The following is a 20429-nucleotide window of genomic DNA, read 5'->3' as shown; positions in this document are numbered from 1 at the left end:
GGGGTTGAAGAGAAACTTGATAGAAGTATGTAAAATGATGACAGGTATAGATAGTCAGAACCTTTATCCCAGGGTGGAAATGACCAGCGCAAGAGGGCACAGCTATAAATTGAGAGGGGGAAGGTTTGATGGAGATGTGCAGGACAATTTTTTTACACAGGATGCCAGGGTCTGGAACACATTTGTATGGGTGGTGGTGGAGCCAGGTACGTTAGCGGCATTTAAGATGCTTTTAGATAACCATATGAAAGTGCAGGGAATAGAGGGATATGTGCAGGCAGATGAGATCACTTTAACTGAGAATAATGTTTGGCATAAACATTGTAGGCCGAAGGGCCTGTTCCTGTGCTGTACTGTTCGTTGAGTACACATTTTGATTTATTTTCATTGTATAAAGAGCAGAGGTTCTTTTTTTAAAAACTCACTCCTGAATGAACAAATAAAACTGGAAAAAATCAAGCCTGAATATTCACTTGTGGCAAGCAGTAACATTTTGGGTCACAACTTTTCTTCAGACTGCATTCCCACCTCACTGACCCACTGAGTTCCTTAAGCACTTTGTGTTTTACTTTAGATTCAAACATCTTTGCGGCTCTGTATTGAGGAAATTAGTTTAATTTGGCATCATGTTTGGCATGGACATTGTGGGCTGAAGGGCCTGCATGTGTGTACTGTTCAATGATCTGTGTAGCAAGTGGTTTAAGATAAATGGAGTAGGGTTGGATACCATGCATGCAAACAGGATTATGACACTTCCCACCTGGTAGGAACTCATTTGATTCTCCATTTCAAATAGCTTTTTTTGTTTTAAAAAGGTAATTAGATATTTGTTAAATTGGATTACATTCATTGATTTGAAATATTTTTGAGACATCCATTGACATATCCCATCTATTATGCTCAACTTGTAATATTAGAAAATTAGCATGTACTCTTGTTGGGAAGATGAGACTTCACACATGATAGATATTAACGTTAGGTGAAGTAGACTTCATGGGCTGAATGGCCTAATTCTGCTCCTATAACTTATGAACGTGTTGTGCTGTTTTGTTTCCCAGAAACCGCAGATGCAGTTCCACATATAAGACTATAAAGTGTATATACGAAATAGATGTTTCTGTGATCCAGAAACAAGCTGTAGATACACATTTATTTTGCATATACATTTCATTAATCTCTATTATGTTTAAACTTAAAGGAGCTGTCGGCTGTAATCAAATGTAAGTGCGTCTTGGACCCAGAAGGAAAGAATGCAGTGAATAGATTTGTCATTGAGAAAAGATTATCCTTTGTTGTCACTGCTTCTGTTAAGAACATCAAAGAAAAATAAATGTTCTGGCTTGCTTATGGCCATAAGAAAAAAACTCCCTGTTAGGATACATTTTAAATTGGAATAGATTATTTAATTGCATTGTTCATGGTGTATCAAAACCATAACGCCATGCAATGAGCCATGAATTATTCTAATTTTAGCGGGTGCAAGTTGATGGTCCTTCCACAAAAATACAATATAACTGATGTTCACGCTCATTTCAGTAGATTTTGCACAGTCTGCACTTTCAAGTTGAATCTTTTAAAATATTTATTTTCTGAAAGTTTGATTGCATAGGTGATCCTGTTTATCTGTATCATTCAGATAATCGTTCTAAGCAATTTTGCTTCAATAAATTAAGCAAAAATAATTATTAATTTTTTTTTGTTGAAAATTATAGAACCACTTATCTGCTTAATGAAGGTCAACAACCCTTTCAAATAAACAATGTTGCTTTTGAACATCAGCCACAGGAGATCTAAAGGTGAGGGGTCAGATATACAGAGTATCCAGCCCCTTAAGTCACTAAGGTTAGAAGCTTGCTCTGGAATCAATAAGCGAGTTCGGTATTCCGACTGTGCATGCCCAGGTCAAAGGTCACTATTCATAAACATTGCTGGAAAGCAGTGGAACCGTGTACATATACACCTTCATTTCTACTGTTTTTTCCAGCTTTGATTCCCCCCGTTCCTCAGATTAATTATATTTTCACACATAAATTATGAATAAAGATAAGAATTTATACACGGTTTCTTCAGCCAGCGGATTTGTTCGCTTTTTCTTTATGGTGAATGACCTTTGACAAATCCCGTGATTCCCTGCGTTTTTCGGAATACCGAACTCGCTAATAGGGTCAGAGTTAATGTGCAGCAATACCTGACCTCCAAAGAGTTCTGTAATTATACATGTAGTGAATAGGGGCAGATGTCAGGAATACAGAGATACATGCAGCTAGGCAGCATTTCTCCATGCAACTGCCAGTTTACTGTTAGTGTGGTCTGGCCCATTATTACAGTCTGCATTTAAACATGCAGAGAGCGTCTTTGCAGTATGTATACATTTTTATCATTAAGCACAGTATTCATTTATTCTCGCTCTCAAATGGATTTCTCGCCACCATTCTTGTAAAGATTGTGAATGTTCAGTTTGTGGTTAACATCTCCCACCATTGTAATGGAAGAGTTCCAGAATGAGACCTCTCATACTTCCCAATTTGCAATTTAGGCTGGATCAAATTAAGGACTCCAGACAATGTATTCTCAAATACACTGAGATTGATCAGCAAATTCTATTAATTACACCAGATGGTGTCACTCAAGGCAGCCTTTTTTAAACATGTTATTGTGATTGAAATTTCTGATCACAAAGGCTATGTGTAGGTAATTGGCAATGAGCTTAAGAACTTGCTATTAGGCAGCCCTTTTAAAGTACCAAACGTGGTACTTCTTGGAACATTATCAATAAAAATATGATTCCGTGTCATGTTAGAGACATTGGAATTGGTGAACAAGAGGTTGATACAATACTCAGTTTCAGGAACATCTTAAAGGAGGAAGGAAAGGTAGCAATTTGGGGAAACTGAAAGAAGAGTTCCAGAAATTGCAATTGAAGTAGAGCGGGAGTGGTCTAAATCCTGGGATAGTCAATAAATGTTGGCCTTGCCAATGATCCATACATGAGGAATATGAATAAGGAAAAGAAGAGGTACATGTTCAAGATGCAGTCAGTTTTCACCTTTGTGTTACTTGTGTCCGGGCTCAGTTATATGAATCTTTAATATCAGTAAGACCTAATGTTGTTTGCTCCTGTCCTATGACGGATAAAGACATACATTCTTTTGTCCTCCATTTGGGTGACATAAATTTCACATTAATTTAAGACATAATGCCATGATCCAACTCCCCAGTTCCATTGGACCACTTCCTTAAATGTAAATAAAATGATGGGATCTGGTTGATGCTCGTATTTTAGCCCTTTCTGAACCACATTTATCAAAGGTACATGGTAGAGACAGCACATGATACATGGGTGGATTGGTTCTCTTTTAAATTATATCGTTTACAACATCAACAATTAATCTCCTCCTCCTAATTCTGTCTAATCTCAGAAATGACTCATTGTGAGTGAAACCCAAGTATGGCAACTCAGATTCCTCATCTTCAACTTTTAGCCGGAGGAATAGGTGTGTCAGCGCTCCTTATGAATTGGAGAAGCCTCCAATTAGATAATGTGATGAAACAGGTTTGTCTAAAAGGCATGCTGCCAAGGCATGCCATAACTGAAATGACTCCGCTTGCGGTGAGGTTTCTGACGTGTCAGCCCTTTAAATACATTGAGGCTATGTTTGCAGTAGTCTGGAGTTTTCTGATTGCCACAGTCATACAGCATAGAAACAGGCTCTTTGGCCTGACTCTTCCATGCTGACCAATATACCCCATCTAAATTCGACCCCGTTGCCTGCGTATGGACCATTTCCCCTTTAACCCATCCTATCCATGTTCCTGTCCAAAAGCATTTTAAATGTTGGCATTTGTCCCGCCCCAGATTTCACCCCCTACTGCAATCAGTGTGTCGAAGGGTCCAGACCCGAAATGCGTCTATCCATGCATCCCAGAAATGCTGCCTGTCCTCCTGTAGACTTTTTTTTTGTAAACCAGCACCTGCAGTTCTTTGTATCTCGAGCACAGTTTATATATTGACCTTGATATGTACCTTTATGCAGAGAACAGTGGGGTTGCAAATAAGTGGACAATCTTGTTCATTGTAATGGTCTCCACCTTTTGTAACAAATGTTATCTTGAGTAGAGATGTGCCAAATTTGCATTATAACCAAGGTTGTGCTTACGATAGCAAACGTTGGTTGGAAATTGAGGGGGGATCTTGTAGAAACTTACAAAATTCTTAAGGGGTTGGACAGGCTAGATGCAGGAAGATTATTCCCGATGTTGGGGAAGTCCAGAACAAGGGGTCACAGTTTAAAGATAAGGGGGAAGTCTTTTAGGACCGAGATGAGAACATCATTTTTTACACAATGAGTGGTGAATCTGTGGAATTCTCTGCCGCAGAAGGTAGTTGAGGCCAGTTCATTGGCTATATTTAAGAGGGAGTTAGATGTGGCCCTTGTGGCTAAAGGGATCAAGGGGTATGGAGAGAAGGCAGGTACAGGATACTGAGTTGGATGATCAGCCATGATCATATTGAATGGCAGTGCAGGCTCGAAGGGTCGAATGGCCTACTCCTGCACCTATTTTCTATGTTTCTAAAATGTGCCTTAAAATTGATTCGCATGAGCACAACCAACTCATCTGTTAAATCAGCTTTTACTTCCCCTCAATTTATTTTTATGACTAATAAATATCTTTTTAATGCATGTGACACTTTTTCTGGATTATGTGCATGGTTGAGCAAGGAATTAACCATTAATACCTCGGCACTTGAGGACAACCCCGAGTATTTCTGACTAATTGGGGCTGTTGTTGGTGCTCAATGAGGGTTGTATTTTGGATACTGACTTTGAAGATGCCACACTAAATATTTAATTCCCTATCCTGATGCATATATTTTTTTTTATGTGGTTGAATTTAAGGGAGTTCACACACTAATCTTGCAAACATTTTCCACTCCATCAGTACCACCAAAAATGCTGATTAACTAATCATTTATCTCTCAGATATTTGTGGGACTGTTGCAGAAAGTCCCTTTCCCATTGCAGCGTGGCTCATTAGCTCTTTGATGTAATTTATTTTATCTGAAGGCTCTTGAAATATTTCAACAATGTGTTGAAGATATTTTTCAAAGGAAGTATTTCTTTTGTGTGTTCTCTTACAAGTTTAATTTTTTATTGTAGTCCAAGTGTAGTTTGACAAGAGTTGGTGTTCCTACTTTATGGTACTAGCCAAGAATACATTTTCAGTCAGCGACCTGCACATCAGCAAATTGTGACCTGTTTCTGCATTGTTTAAAACTCTTTGTGTGATTTCCTCCTTTCCCCCATCCCTCCCCCATAATTTGTTTGGCTTCACAGCAATTTCTTTAAGCAAGACAAGTCTCTCATGAACAAAAAAACCCACCGGCCTTTACCTACATTGATTATAGGTAGAATGAGGGTGCTCACTGTAACTCTTGCCAATTTAGATAACAGAAAATGTTCAGATTTCATTATATTGTACAACATTTTATCCAGATTTATTTACAAATAATTTGAAGGTGCATCAACAGTGTGTCCACTTAAGAAAATAGGATCAGTGTCCCGATCAAATGCCTTTTCCCGAATGGTTTCATTTTTAAGTTTTGTGAAATTAATAACCTTTAGATAAATAAAATCAGACTTCTCTTGTTATTAAAGAGTAAGTGGTTTGGATATATTTTTTCCAATGAAATATGTGTGGAGTGTATGAGTCTCAGCATCCATGAAGCCTGGTACCAAATCATATCTATGATTAGTGCTGGAATAATTATAATTTTTTGTAATGCATACCTATTTGTAAGGCAAAGAATAAGTTGGAAGTTTTAACTCCTTAAATTGAGATTGACCACTACAAATATTTGCTATTCCAAGAGTATGTTACTTTGTTACATAATCTAGGTTTAAATCAATTGCTTGCAGTTATTAAGGATTGCAATACAGTGTTTGGAAACAAATTAGAAAATGGATATATGTGCAATATCTTGCAAACGTTTGACCTGATGGCATGGATTTAATTTTTTAACGTAAACTCTCCCTCAATGTCAGCAAGACAGGATCTTGTTATCGACTTCAGGAAGCATGATGGAGTACGTGCCCCAATTAGCATCAAAGTGCATATCTTTGATAGCTTCAGGTTCTTTGGCATTAATATTACCGATGATATGTAATGGACCAAACATGCCTCAACTTCCTGAATAGACCGAGGAAATTTGACATGTTTTCTGCAACTCTAACAAACTTCTACAAATGCACCATAGATAGCATACTTATCTGGTTGCACTGTCTGGTTGCATCACAGCTTGAGTTGGGAGCAGTTCTGCCCAAGACCGCCAGAAATTGCAGGGAGTTATTGATGTTGCGTAGTCCATCTCGCATACCAAACTTTCCTCCATTGACTCTGTCTACACTTTATTCTCCGAAAAGGAGCCAACATAATCAAAGACTTGTCCCACCCCAGTCATTCCTCCTCCTCCCTGCTCCCATCTGACAGAAGTTACAGAAGCTTGAAACCGCACGCCGCAAGATTGGGAAACAGCTTCTTCCACTCTGTTATCAGGCTTCTGAATGATCCTTCCATGAGCCAGGGTACTGTCTGATTCACCTCCACCGTATTGTGAGCATTGGAATTTGTCTATGGAACTGATGCTGAGAGTTATTTTTTGCACTCTGTATCTTCCCCTTTGCTCTCTCTGTTGAACTCGAGTTTGGCTTCATTTTTTATGTAAGGTATATCTGATTTATTTGGATAGCATGCAAAGCGGAGCTTTTCACTGGAGATCTCAGTATCAAAACCCAAACTTCTACTGAATAAATGTTCTTGATGTCAGAGAGATAAATAATTCCCCAGTGGCATTGCCTGTAATCCAGTGGTCAAAGGTTCAAAGGTATTTTATTGTCACGTGTACCAATTAAAGTCAGTGAAATTCGATTTACCATACGAAAAAAAAAGCAAACAGTCATACGAAAAAAAAATCAAATAGACACACAACTACATGAAAGTTAACATAAACATCCACCACGGCGGATTCCCCACATTCCACACTGTGATGGAAGGCAATAAGGTCTAAACCTCTTCCCTCTTTATTCTCCCGCGTTTGGGGCAATCGAACCATCTGCAGTTGGGGGGATTGAAGCTCCCACAGCCGGCGATCGAAGCTCCCGCGATCGGGGCGGTCAAAGCTCCTGCGGCCTGGAGCTCCCGAAGTCGGCCCCTAACCAAGGGACCACCAGCTCCATGATGTTAAAGTCCGCCGAGTCCCGCGGTTGGAGCTCCCAAAGTCGATCGGCAGCAAGAGACCACCAGCTCCTCAATGTTAGGCCGCAGTGCAGACGGAGATACAATACAGAAAAAAATCGCATCTCCGTCGAAGTAAGAGATTTGAAAAAGTTTTCCCACAAAACCCTCCCCCCAGACCCTACATAAAACAAAGCTAAAGAACACTAAAACATAAATTTAACGCTTACTAAAATTCAACAAAGGAAGAAAAGAGCAAGGCAGACTGTTGGCGCCAGCCGACAGGGACATGTACTGCATATGGTGCGTTCCTATTCTTAGTTTTGCAATTTTGGGAAATTAGAGCCAAGTCAGATTATGATATTTATTCTCTCTGGCCCATGAAGAAAACAGTTACCTGGGCTTTTTGAACGATTGCAGATTGGCATACATAGAAGCCTGAGCACAGAATGCAGCAATCACAAGGACATAGGGAGAAAAGAATGGACTAAGATAGTTTGTGGCTGGAGGCCGAGAGAAAGGTGGGACATTTTGGTTCCTTCATTGATCCTGTGCTGTGGTTCAATGAAACTTTTATCTTGTCCATTCGACTGCCCTTCATGTGGAAGAATTATTCAGCGTATGTTTAGTAAAAAAAAAAGTCTGATCTCATTCTCTGCCACAGTTACACATCGCAGTTTGAGCTATCTTATCTAATGAAAATCGTTTTCCAGCTCAAGTTCATTGAAATGTTCATGCTACCAAATTGTATTAGATCAGCTAATTTAAACATACATTTAAATAGAAATTATACTTTTTGCCCAAGTTTTCGCTTTTGAGCTTTCTCTTGATTTATTTTTTCTCTGTTAAAGCATCACAGGTACTGCATTCCATCTGTTTAGATACTTGTATATTCTGCTTTCACAACCTGGATAACATAAATTACTTTCTCTGTGTCTATTTTTATTTATGTGGAAAATATAACTAATACTGGCAAAATTCTAAAAGAACCAAGTTAATTTTGCTGAGTGCATATGTAGATAACTGAGGTTCTGATGAAGAGTCTTCATCTTGAAATGTTAGCTCTGGTTTTCTTCCCATGAGATGCAGCCAGACCTGAGTATTTCTGTCATTTTCAGTTTTTATTTTAGATTTTCAGTATTTGTAGTGTTTTTTTTAATTTTCAATTGCAGGTGAATAAAAGCTGGGCAAAGTAGGCATTAAGCAACATCTTAGGGGGAATTTAAGCAGGAATTCCTAAGCTAAGGGTGAGATAATCTATGGCGCAACCAAATTGTTGGAACAAACAAAAACGAGTTGAACAAGAAGACAATGGCACACAGAAATACTGGTGTTGTTTGACTGAAGGTTACACAAGTCATGAGAGGCAAGGTAAGACAAGTATTTGGAGGTCAGGTATTTCTGAATCAGGAACCAAAACAGGTCAGCAAATTAATTTATAAGATAAATAATGTTTATAATGTAGTAAGCAGCGCGTTTCATTTTGACCAGAATAATATGTTTGTCTGTGACAGGGGCCTATTTTTCAGGTGCTGCACCAATTGTTGGTAACAAACAGGCTGGTGAAAATGAAAGCAACTGACACAATAGAAGTATTTTGAGACCCATTGCCACAAATATGAGCAGTGCTCAGTTCAGAAAGTTTGTGTGACATACCAATTTAACATGACTTTAAACCAGTTCTGATGTGAACTAAGATGGAATTCATTGCCAATTTCTGTTTCCTCTGAGCCTAGCACACAACATGAATAGAGTTGTATGTAAGCCAGACTTCAGTTTCCCCTTCCGAATGGATTTAATGGACCGACATTTTTTGTTTCATTAACCCGGGGGCTTCCTTAATATCCTTTTTTGAGGTCAAGATAACAATTGTTAAATGTATTAAGTTAACCCATTTCAACATACCAGCATGTATTGAATCATTCCAGGACTACGACCATTACCTAACACCCAGTTGTAATTGGAATGGAGGGGGACTGTCAAAATACATGGAAGAAGAGGGGAAGCTAAATACATTCATTTTGCTGAGTTGATTATGGAAAGGAAGAGTATCGGGACTGGAGCAGGATATTGTTATCTGGGTTTAAATGGCATACCTTATTAAACAGCAAAGTCTTTAGAGAGAGTTCAATAAGCGTATTAAAGTATTTTCAAAATCACTTGCTAACTATTAACTGAGCCCTTTTTTGTGTTCCAGAAATTGGATGTTAAATCACTCATTAAGTTGAACTACCATAAAAACAGTGAAGGTATGTCCATTGTTATATACTATGCATTGATGATCCAGAGAAACTCTTTTGGTGTTTTGCTTTGCATGAATGAAGATAACACAAATTAGAAGCTGGAATAAAGCGTATTCTTCAAAACGCTATCTTTAGAAAATAATTATTTGCAGAACATTACATTAAGGTGCTTGAGAATTCTCGGCAAGAATTGTAGTGAAGACTGCCAACTGCTTCAATACCATTGTTAAAAAAGATGAAAGCAATGTTGATAAACATCCACAACTAATTATGTGATATTATCAAGAAGCGGAATCAGTACAAGTGGAGCTAAGAAAGAGAAATGAATGATTGAGTAAGTTTATTGGCCAAGTATTCACATACAAGGAATTTGCCGTGGTGCTCCGCCCGCAAGTGACAACATGACATACAGTGATAGTTAGGAATGACACAAAAAACATTAAACATTAATAATGAAACATTATTGATTAAACATGTGAATTCAATAAAATACCAGAGCAAAAGGAGGCTACAGATTTTTGGTTATTGAGTAGAGCTACTACTCGTGGAAACTTCTGAGCTCACAAACAGTAGTGGTGGTGTAAGACAGTGTGTGTCAGCAATTAGAGGGTAAGTATAAGATTAATAAATTATCATGAGGGATTTTACTCTTCTAGTTTCCCGGGCAAATCAAATTAGTGGTCAACAAATTTGTATTGTGTATAAGAGGTGGTGTCTGGAGGGCAGCAAAGTGGTGCAGCTGATAGAAATCCTGCCTCACAGCACCACAGACCCAGGTTCAATCATAAACCTGAATGTTGAAATATGTTATTAAAGTAGTACGAGGCACTTCAAAAATAATAAGATTGGGCAGAGTTCATGTGGAATTACGAAAAGAAAATATTTGACAAATTGGTTAGCTTTTTGTGGTTGTAACAAGCAGAATAAATGAAGTTCTGATATATTTATACTTTTGGAAGGCCTTTGATAAAGTGCTACACAGGTCATTAAACAAAATGAGAGCTCATGGAATTGGGTGTTGCATTAGTTAATAGACTGAAAACGGAGAATAGGGTTGGGAGGTTGTGACTAGTAAGGAGCCACAAAGAATAGTGTTTGGGGCTCCATTTGCTTATGATCAGTAATTTTAATGTTAAGGAATCAGATTAATAAATCTAAATTTGCTGATGATTCAATGCTGGGCGCTGGCTTTGAGCTATAAGGAGGATGCAGAAAGGCTTGAGGAGATTATAGACTGGCCAGGTGAATAGGCTAGGACATAGCATGTGGAATACAATGCTAAAAATTATGAGCTCAACCATTTTGGCCTACCAGGAAAGATTAAGCTGACTGAGTTTATACTCTCCAGAATGTGGAAGAATGTGAAGTTTTTCATTGCAACAGAACATTTGTATAGAGTCGAGGACAGGATAAATGCATAGGTGACATTTCCCCTGGTAACATGCCTAGAATCAGGCTAACTGTCCAATAAAAGTTACTGAGAAAATAAGAAATGTCTTCACCTAGAGAACAGTAAATGTTCATGCATTCTCATCCCAAGAGGTTTGTTGAGGGTCAGTCATTGAACATGTTAAAGATCAAGATCAATGGATTTTTACTGATGGAATATGGAGTTAATGCAGTAAAGTGACTGAAGTAAAAGGTCACCCATAATCCTATTGAGCGACATAACAGCCATTAGTGGCCAAATGATTGAACCTTGCTTTTATTTTTTGTGTTCTTATGGGTTTTTCTAAGAATTCAAAACCCCTGCTTAAGTTTAGCTGTGATTTGACATATCCCCTTTGGAAATATTAATGGAGCAGGAAACATGCTTAAAATCAAAATTTCTCACAATGAATTTCAAAAGATTTTTCTGATCTGAAGGCTACTGTACTGTTATAAAAATAGTTGTTTATGAAGACATTGTGCTAATAGAATGAATTGTATCTGTTTAATGCTTAAGCTATGTTAATACATTTACCAGATGACATCCGTTCCAGTAAAACTACAGGCGTTTCTAAGCTTCAGCATAACTAATTGTTTGTGACTGCACTCAGCCTTATCTGAATTTAGTTCCATGCCAACCTTTTCATCTAGCAAATAATGCACGTGGCAGGCACCTGCATTTTCAATTATAGCAATGTTTGATGATATGATTCTAACTTGTGTTGAGTAGGTAGTAACAAGGAACTGCAGATGTTGGTTTACAAAAAAAGAGACTAAATGCTGGAGTAACTTAGAGGGTCAGGCGAACATCCCTGGAAAACGTGGATGGTTTCAGGTCAGGAGGACCCTTCTCCAGTCTCAAGAAGAGTCCAGACCTGAAACATCATCTATCCATGTTCTGCAGGGATGCTGCCTGACCTGCTGAGTTATTCCAGCACTTTGTGTGTCTTTTTGTGTTGGGTGGGTGCAAATAATTGGGTTAAAAGGAATAAGGATAAATAGTTACATTTCCTATGTGATTTAAAAAAAACTGCTGCCATCTTTGGAAAACTAAGAACAAAAGTTTTAAAATACATGATTTCTTCATTCTCTAACTTGCTTACTGAATGGTTCAGTGCTACTTCACACTATGTGTGCTGCCAAAATCTGGTCTTTATTGTTTTCTGAGGCTTTATCAACCTGCATTGTTTCTGGGTAAACCAAATAATATTTTAAGTTGAGTAAATAGCATCAAATTGGCTTTATTGCTGGATTGCCTTTGGAAGCTTGATTTGAATACAAAAACAAAATATATAACTGTAAGCTTACTGTTGACTGTTTTATTTCAGTTTGAAAGTGTATTTTTTTACTTGGCTTTGGCACTTTGGTAAACTCTATTTTGGACAGACTTAAATAATTGACTAAAAATATTCACAATGTGCCTTATCTCGCTACACTTGCAACACATGTGGCTGTCAGCAACTGGCATCCTGTTCAGCTCAGTGGCCCTATTGAGCTGATAGAGTAGGATACATAACAACATGCACAAATGTTTAGTGGTTTACTGTGTAAATTGGGATATCTTTGCACTTAATTATTGCCCATGATAATGTATCTCATTTCTAACATCTGTAATCGGGCAAGTCACGATTTATTTTCCAATGTACAACAAAGTGCATATTAAAATTAATTTCATTGGCAAAAAGGAGATTTGGAATATTATGAGATCATGATAGTCATGGTAAAATGGTTTTATGATAAAATAGTCTCTCTGATAAAATGCCTTCTTTCAATCAATCGTGTTTGGCTCCAGTGATAAGCTCAATACTCATGCTGTTTATGCAGTAGCTCTCCCCAGTAATGGAACAGTACAGCACAGGAACAGACCCTTTGGCTCTCAATGTCCACACCGAACTAGATGCCAAGACCAACTCTTATCTGCCTGCACAAACCCTTATCCCTTCATTCCTTGCATATCCATGTGCCTATCTAAAAATATCTTTAATGCCACGATCATATCTGCCTCCACCAGCAACCCACTCCAGGCAATCACCACCCTCTGTTTAGTTTAGTTTAGAGATACAGCGTGGAAACAGGCCCTTTGGCCCATCAAGTCTGTACCGACCAGCAATCCCCACACATTAACATCATCCTACTTGAGGGACAATTTTTACATTTATACCAAGCGAATTAACCTACAAACCTGTACGTCTTTGGAGTGTGGGAGGAAACTGAGGTCCTCAGAGAAAACCCATGCAAGTCACGGGGAGAATGTACAAACAAGTGCACCTGCACCAGGGAGTTAGATGTGGCCCTTGTGGCTAAGGGGATCAGGGGGTATGGAGAGAAGGCAGGTACGGGATACTGAGTTGGATGATCAGCCATGATCATATTGAATGGCGGTGCAGGCTCGAAGGGCCGAATGGCCTACTCCTGCACCTAATTTCTATGTTTCTATGAACTCGGGTCTCTGGCGCTGTAAGTGCTGTAAGGCATCAACTCTACTGCTGTGCCACCGTGCTGCCCCATAAAAATAAATTTGCCATACACATCTCCCTTAAACTGAACCAACTCTTGTCAGTCTTGCCATCCAATTTTACATTGATTCAAGCCTTGTTTTAATGCCTCCAGATGTGAAAAAGTTATTTTAGATGAACAAATATTTCATTAATGTGCTAGCCTCAATCCTATGGAAATGTTTGTTCACCTAAACCCGATCACCTATGGCTTCTCAACTTCCAAAGCTTCAAACTTAAACTTACAGTGCTATGTTTAAAACAATGATCATGGTGAATCATGGAAAATTTACAATATTGAAGTTGATTCAATGCATATTTGTTTGTCAATAAATTCTAATCTTCCCATTCTAATCCCATTTATACTTTAAATTGGTAGCTCATGTCTCTTGGTGCACATAGTTTAAAGATGTTCAGAGTTCTGCTTCTATCATTTTTTCAGACAATGGGTCCCAGACCTCTAACATCCTCTGGATGAATAGAAAAAACATTAAATGTATCTTCTTTGAATTTTGACCAGTCTGCTAAAGAAAATAGGTTGTTAAGGGCCTTTCCGACTTGGGCGTCAGTTGCGCATCTCGCAGGTGGCGCGGGAGGATTTTGAGATTCCCGAAATCTTGGCGCCACGCACTACCGCGCATCACTGCCTACGCCACCACATCTCACCATGCACCATGTGCGCGTAATGCACGCTATGTGCGTTGTGCGTCGTGACGCGTAAATGATGTCACATAAATGACACGCAAATAACGCCCAAGTGGGACAGGCCCTTTACTCTTTAATTTATCTGTGCCGTTCAATATTTTATAAATGACGCGCAAATAACCCCCAACTTATTCAATCTTCCATTTTGGTAAAATGTTCAGTATCGGGCAAAATTTTCAACACCCCTCCAAATATTTCATTTGGAGTTACCATCTTGGAGATGGTACGCACTTCAATGTTATAGGCACAATGCTGTTAACATACAATGCAGGAAAAAATGTAAGTTGCTGGAAAGTTAAACTGAAGATAAACTGGAAGAAGCTAATGTGTGGATTTGACAGTGCACTTGTCCCACCTCGCAACATTAAAACAAATCTAAATATATTAAATATCATTTTGCGAGGCAATAAAGTTGCGTTCAGGTAAGAATAGTTTACATTAAGTTAAATATTTCATTCAGCATGCAAAAGGCCCATTTGGCGCAGCACGTCCACACCAACAAGTGGGTACCCATCCGTATTAATTCCACATCCCAGTGCTTTGCTGTTAAAAATTAATGAAGTACATTTTGTTTGAAAAGAGTAATCTTGTTATAAAAGTTTATACGCAAGTATCCAGATATTCCTGTTGAAACAAAGTTTGGATTTTTAGTGCTCAATTGACCATCCTCATCTCGTGGTGACTTTCGGGTTGTTGAACATACAGACCTGGTGTGTGGCTGGTCAAATCGCATCAAATGAGTGGCCCAGTGGCACAGCTTGTAGAACTGCAGTCTCACAGTGCTAGAGATCCGGGTTCAATCCTGACTTTGGGTGCTTTCTGCATGGAGTTTACACGCTCTCCCTGCATGGGTTTCCTCCAGATGCTCAGATTCCCTCCCACGTCACAAAGACATGCGGGTTTGTAGGTTAATTGCTACCTGTAAATTACCCCTGGTGTGTATGGAGTGCATGCGAAAGTGGGAACCAGTGTGAATGGGTGATTGATGGCCAGCATGGACACAAGGCTTTTGCCTGTTTCCATGCTGTATCTTTAAGCTAAACCCAGGAGAGACATTAGCTTGGATGCTGGAGAATCAGTATGTGTAGAACGGCGAAATAGCCAAGGGCAGAAAATGCTTGTTGGTGTTCTGTACAGACAACCAAACAGCAGCAGGGAGTTTGGGAATAGCATCAAGCAGGAAATTAGGCATGTGTGTAGCAAAGGTACAGCAGTTATCATGGGTAACTTTAATCTACATATAGATTGGGCCAACCAATTTGGTAACAGTGCTGAGGAGGAGAATTTCCTGGGATGTATACGGGATGGTTTATTAAGCCAATATGAAGAGGAGCCGACTAGAGGGCAGGCCATCCTAGACTGGGTACTGTGTAATGAGGAAGGATTAGTTAATGATCTTGTTGTGCAAACCCCCTTGGGCAACAGTGACCATAACATGATGGAATTCTGCATTAGGATGGAGAATCACACAGTTAAATCAGAGACTTTGAAGGTATGAGACGTGAATTGGCTAGGAAAGATTGGCAAATTATACTTAAAGAGTTGATGGTGGAGATGCAATGGCAAAGATTTAAAGATCGCATGGATGAACTCCAAAATTGTTCATCCCTGTCTGGCGAAAAAAATTAAATGGGAAGGCAGCTCAACCATGGCTAACGAGGGAAATCAAGGGTAGTGTTAAATCCAAGGAAGAGGCATATAAATTGGCCAGAGAAAGCAGCAAACCAGAGGACTGGGAAAAAATTGGAATTCAATAGAGGACAATGGACAAAGAATTCAACAGAGGAGGATAAAGAGCATTGAAGAAAGCTTGGGGGGATATAAAAACGGACTAAAAGCTTCTTTAGATATGTAAAAACGAAAAGATTAGTGGACAACTGTAGGTCCCTTACAATCAGAGAGGTGAATTTATAATGGGAAATGGAAATGGCAGAACAGTTAAACAAGTACTTTGGTTCTGGCTTCACTAAGGAAGACACAAATAATCTCCCAAAAATATTAGTGGACCGAAGATCTAGTGGGAGGGAGGAAATGAAGAGAATCCACATTAGTCAGGAAATGGTGCTAAGTAAACTGCTGGGATTGAAGGCAGATAAATCCCCTGGGCTTGATGGCCTGCATCCAGAGTACTCAAAGAGGTGGCTCTTGAAATCGTGGATGCATGGTGATTATTTGCCGATGTTACAGAGACTCTGGATCAGTTCCTATGGACTGGAGGGTAGCTAATGTAAGTACTTTTTTAAGAAAGGAGAGAGAGGGAAAACAGGGAATTATAGACCAGTTAGCCTTACATTGGTACTGGGGAAGATGTTTGAGTCCATTATTAAAGATGTAATAGCAGCGCATTTGGGAAGCAGTGACAGGATCGGTCAAAGTCAACATGGATTTATGAAGGGGAAATCATGCTTGACTAATCTTCTGGAATTTTTTGAAGATGTAACAAGTAGAATGGATAAGGGAGAGCCAGTGGAAGTGGTGCATCTGGACTTTCAAATTAGTGTGCAAAGTTAGAGCACATGGTGTTGGGGGTAGGGTATTGACACGGATAGGGAACTGGTTGGCAGACAGGAAGCAAAGAGTAGGAATTAACGGGTCCTTTTCATAATGCCAGGCAGTGACTAGTGGGGTGCCGCAAAGCTCGGTTCTGGGACCCCAGTTATTTACAATATATATTAACGATTTAGACGAGGGAATTAAAAGTTGCATCTCCAAGTTTGAGGATGACACAAAGCTGAGTGGCAGTGTGAGCTGCGAGGAGGATGCTATGAGGCTGCAGTATGACTTGGATAGATTGGGTGAGTGGGCAGATGCATGGCAGATGCAGTATAATGTGGATAAATGAGGATGCTCCGCCCCTTTCCGTCTTCTGCAGAGACCGTTCCCTCTGCAAGCTAGATTATTATCTGAATGGTGTCAGATTAGGAAAAGGGGAGGTATAACGAGACATGGGTGCGGTTGTATCAGTCACTGAAAGTGAGCATGCAGGTACAGCAGGCAGTGAAGAAATATAATTGGCCTTCATTGCGAGAGGATTTGAGTTTAGGAGCAAAGAGGTCCGAATGCAGTTGTACAGAGTCCTGGTGAGACCACACCTGGAGTATTGTGTGCAATTTTGGTCTCCTAATTTGAGGAAGGACATTATTGCTATTGTGGGAGTGCAGCGTAGGTTCACCAGGTTAATTCCCAGGATGGCAGGACTGATATATGGTGAAAGAAGGGGTCGACTGGGCTTGTATTCACTGGAATTTAGAAGGATGGGAGGAAATCTTATAGAAACATACAATTCTTAAAGGATTGGACAGGCTAGCTAGATGTAGGAAAAAAATTCCCGATGTTGGGGGAGTCCAGAACCAGGGGTCACAGTTTAAGAATAAATGGTAGGCCATTCAGAACTGAGATACGGAAAAACGTTTTCACCCAGACAGTTGTGAATCTGTGCAATTCTCTGCCACCGAACACAGCGGAGGCCAATTCACTGGATGTCTTCAAGAGAGAGTTAGATTTAGCTCTCAGGGCTAAAGGAATCAAGGGATATGGGATACTGATCGGAGGGCCGAATGGCTGGCTCGGAGGATGCTGGCTCAGGAGGGCCAAATGGCCTGCACCTGCACCTATTTTTCGATGCTTCTATGCTCATGAGGATTATATTAGAGGATGATTTGCCACCTATCCTCACTGATTGTAGTCTGTTGGTCAGGAAGTTGAGGATCCAGTTGCAGAGGGGAGTACTGACTCCAGGTTCCAGGGGTTTCAAATTCTGAACTGCAGTCTTTTACTGTTTTGGTGTTTTGTACGTTCTATTTATTGGTATATTTAACATTACTGCCTGTATACTGTTTACTCTGAGCTGCGGGAACATGGGATGTTATTGCACCCTGCTGTTTGTGACCATAAACTAGTCTAATTTAATCTAATTAATCAAGCAGAAAGTCGTCAATCTGAAATGTTAGATATTTCTTTCCTTTCAGGATATTTTCTCAGGCTCTTTTTTAATCAGGTTATAGCTTTTTGAGTTTAAAAGGGGATGCAATTTGTTTTTTATTACTGAAATCAGTCAGTGGTCCAGCTGTGCCACAGCATTCACAGAATGTTACATCCATTTCCTGTGATAAAGTTTGGGAGTAAAATACAAATAATCTTATCTACCTCACCATGTGTGCCATTCAAGTTAAAAGTGACAATTTATATCTGCAAAGAACAAAGACTGCTTTTAGTTTAAATACACAAAAGTTAAGGTACATTTTCATCTGTCTCGAATCATTGATAAATATTCCATTTAATTCAATTTTTTAAATAATTTAAATTATAGTTGATACATGCAATTTGAAGGAATTTTTTATTGCCATATTTTGATGCAATTTAATTCTTGGACACTTGTTACACTAGCTCCATTTTGTTTCTTGTTGACGTTCTGCATCCTGCTTTAAACTGAAACAAGAATCAAAATATCCAGCCTTGACTAAGGTCTTTGTTTTACAAATGGTACCTACATTAAATGGATTATCTCCTCCCAATCCGTAACACACTTTGGGATAAATAGCAGAATGCTTTGAACTCCATATCATCCACAATGTTATTCTGTTGAATAAATGGGATCTTTCATTATAATTTTGCGAAAAATAACATTTTCTGACAACATGCTGCACTGGTGTTATGATTTTTTTTTCCCTAGGTCTTTGTACAGTTTGCTTGAAGTGTGATTCCTCAAATTAATAGGTCGAGAAGAGAGTTTGAAACCTGTAACATATTTAAAAAGCTCACATCACTCAAAGAATCTTAAAGCTATTCATTTATTTTCAATGTAGAATCACTGTTGTAGAATATTGAGTCAAATATTGATTTTAATTATGATGCAGTTTCGCACAACACATCTCATGATTTTCACCTCATAATGCAACTTTGATGCTGAATTTCTAATTGGCTCGAGTTTAAATTAACATTTATATTAACTGCTTAACATATTTTAGATTGCTTAATAATTAAGAAAGATCAGTGCTTTTTGCTCCTGGTTGTAAGATAGACAAAGCCCTCTGTTTAATGCTTGAAGATGTAAGAAACTGCAGCAGATATTGGAATAAGGAGTAAAAATCTGCTGGAGGAACCCAGCAGGTGAAACAGCATCTGGAGCACATGGAGGGGAAAAAAGCCAACAATTCAGGTTGAAACATGATGCAGGATTTTGACCTAGAGAAGATTACGGAGAGTCGGTATGTCAAGGAGGACTCTCTCAAACTTCTAGAGGTGTACAGTAGAGAGCATGCTGACCGGTTGCATCGTGGCGTGGTTCGGCAACTTGAGCGCCCAGGAGCGGAAAAGATTGCAAAATGTTGTATACGCTGCCCAGTCCGTCATCGGCTCTGACCGCGATACCATCGAGGGGATCTATCGCAGGCGCTGCCTGAAAAAGGCCCGCAGCATCATCAAGGGCCCACACCATCCTGGCCACACACTCATCTCTCCGCTGCCTTCAGGTAGAAGGTACAGGAGCCTGAAATCTGCAACATCCAGGTTCAGGAACAGCTGCTTCCCCACATCCATCAGACTATTAAACTCAACTCAAACAAAAATCTAAACTTTAATAGCCTATTGCACTTTATCTGGTTACGTGTGTGTGTGTGTGTGTGTGGTGTGTGTGTGCAAATGTTATATGGACTCACTGATCTGTTCTGTATTTATTTATGCCTACAATACAAATGCCTAAAAGAATTTCATTGTCCTATCTGGGACATATAACAGTAATCTCTCTTGAATCTTAAACATCAACAATTCCTTTACCCCCATGGATGCCTCTTGGCCTGCTATGTTCCTCCCCTAGATGGTTTCTAGCTCTTGTTTAATTCTTAATCTGGTTTAAAACAATGCCGATTAATAACTTTATTGCCTTGCACGACCTGGCCTAGACTCCAAATATACAAAATGTCTGCTGTGAAAAATGATAACTACAGGTCCTCCCCAAGTTATAACAGGGTTCTGTCCCTGTGAACTGTTTGTAACCTGATCAATTTGTAAGTAGGAAATTTAGCCGACCTACAATATATTTAAATAAAAACATAGGCCACCTAAGGGCAATGTGTAGTTAAACCAGGCATTTATCTCAGCCATTGAATTGCTGCAAACTGAATTCTCACACCTCTGTGCTGCCCATGTTAAGTATGTGGAATCAGATTTATGTGTGAAGATGTTTTTTTTAATCTCTGACCATAAAACTTCATTTTTCAATTGTTTTAAATAACATGCCTCAAAAGTTGCTAAATATGTGTGAATATCAAGCTGACCAGCTCTGACAACCAGTCAGTGGGGTACAGATCCTCACAGGCTGTCAAAA

General features: G+C 39.3%; 1 protein-coding gene across 1 annotated transcript in view; it reads left to right on the top strand.

Annotated features, from left to right (window-relative positions):
- Nucleotides 1-20429, top strand: part of ppil2 (peptidylprolyl isomerase (cyclophilin)-like 2) — a 162562-nt gene that overhangs the window by 31252 nt on the left and 110881 nt on the right. The window contains exon 6 of the mRNA XM_055655154.1: nucleotides 9431-9482. Within this exon, the coding sequence (XP_055511129.1) occupies nucleotides 9431-9482 (52 nt within the window). The remainder of the gene's footprint in view (nucleotides 1-9430; nucleotides 9483-20429) is intronic.

The sequence above is a fragment of the Leucoraja erinacea genome, chromosome 25, assembly GCF_028641065.1.
Source record: "Leucoraja erinacea ecotype New England chromosome 25, Leri_hhj_1, whole genome shotgun sequence".
In the NCBI taxonomy this organism is placed as follows: Eukaryota; Metazoa; Chordata; class Chondrichthyes; order Rajiformes; family Rajidae; genus Leucoraja; species Leucoraja erinaceus.
This window is presented reverse-complemented; position numbering and strand designations above follow the sequence as displayed.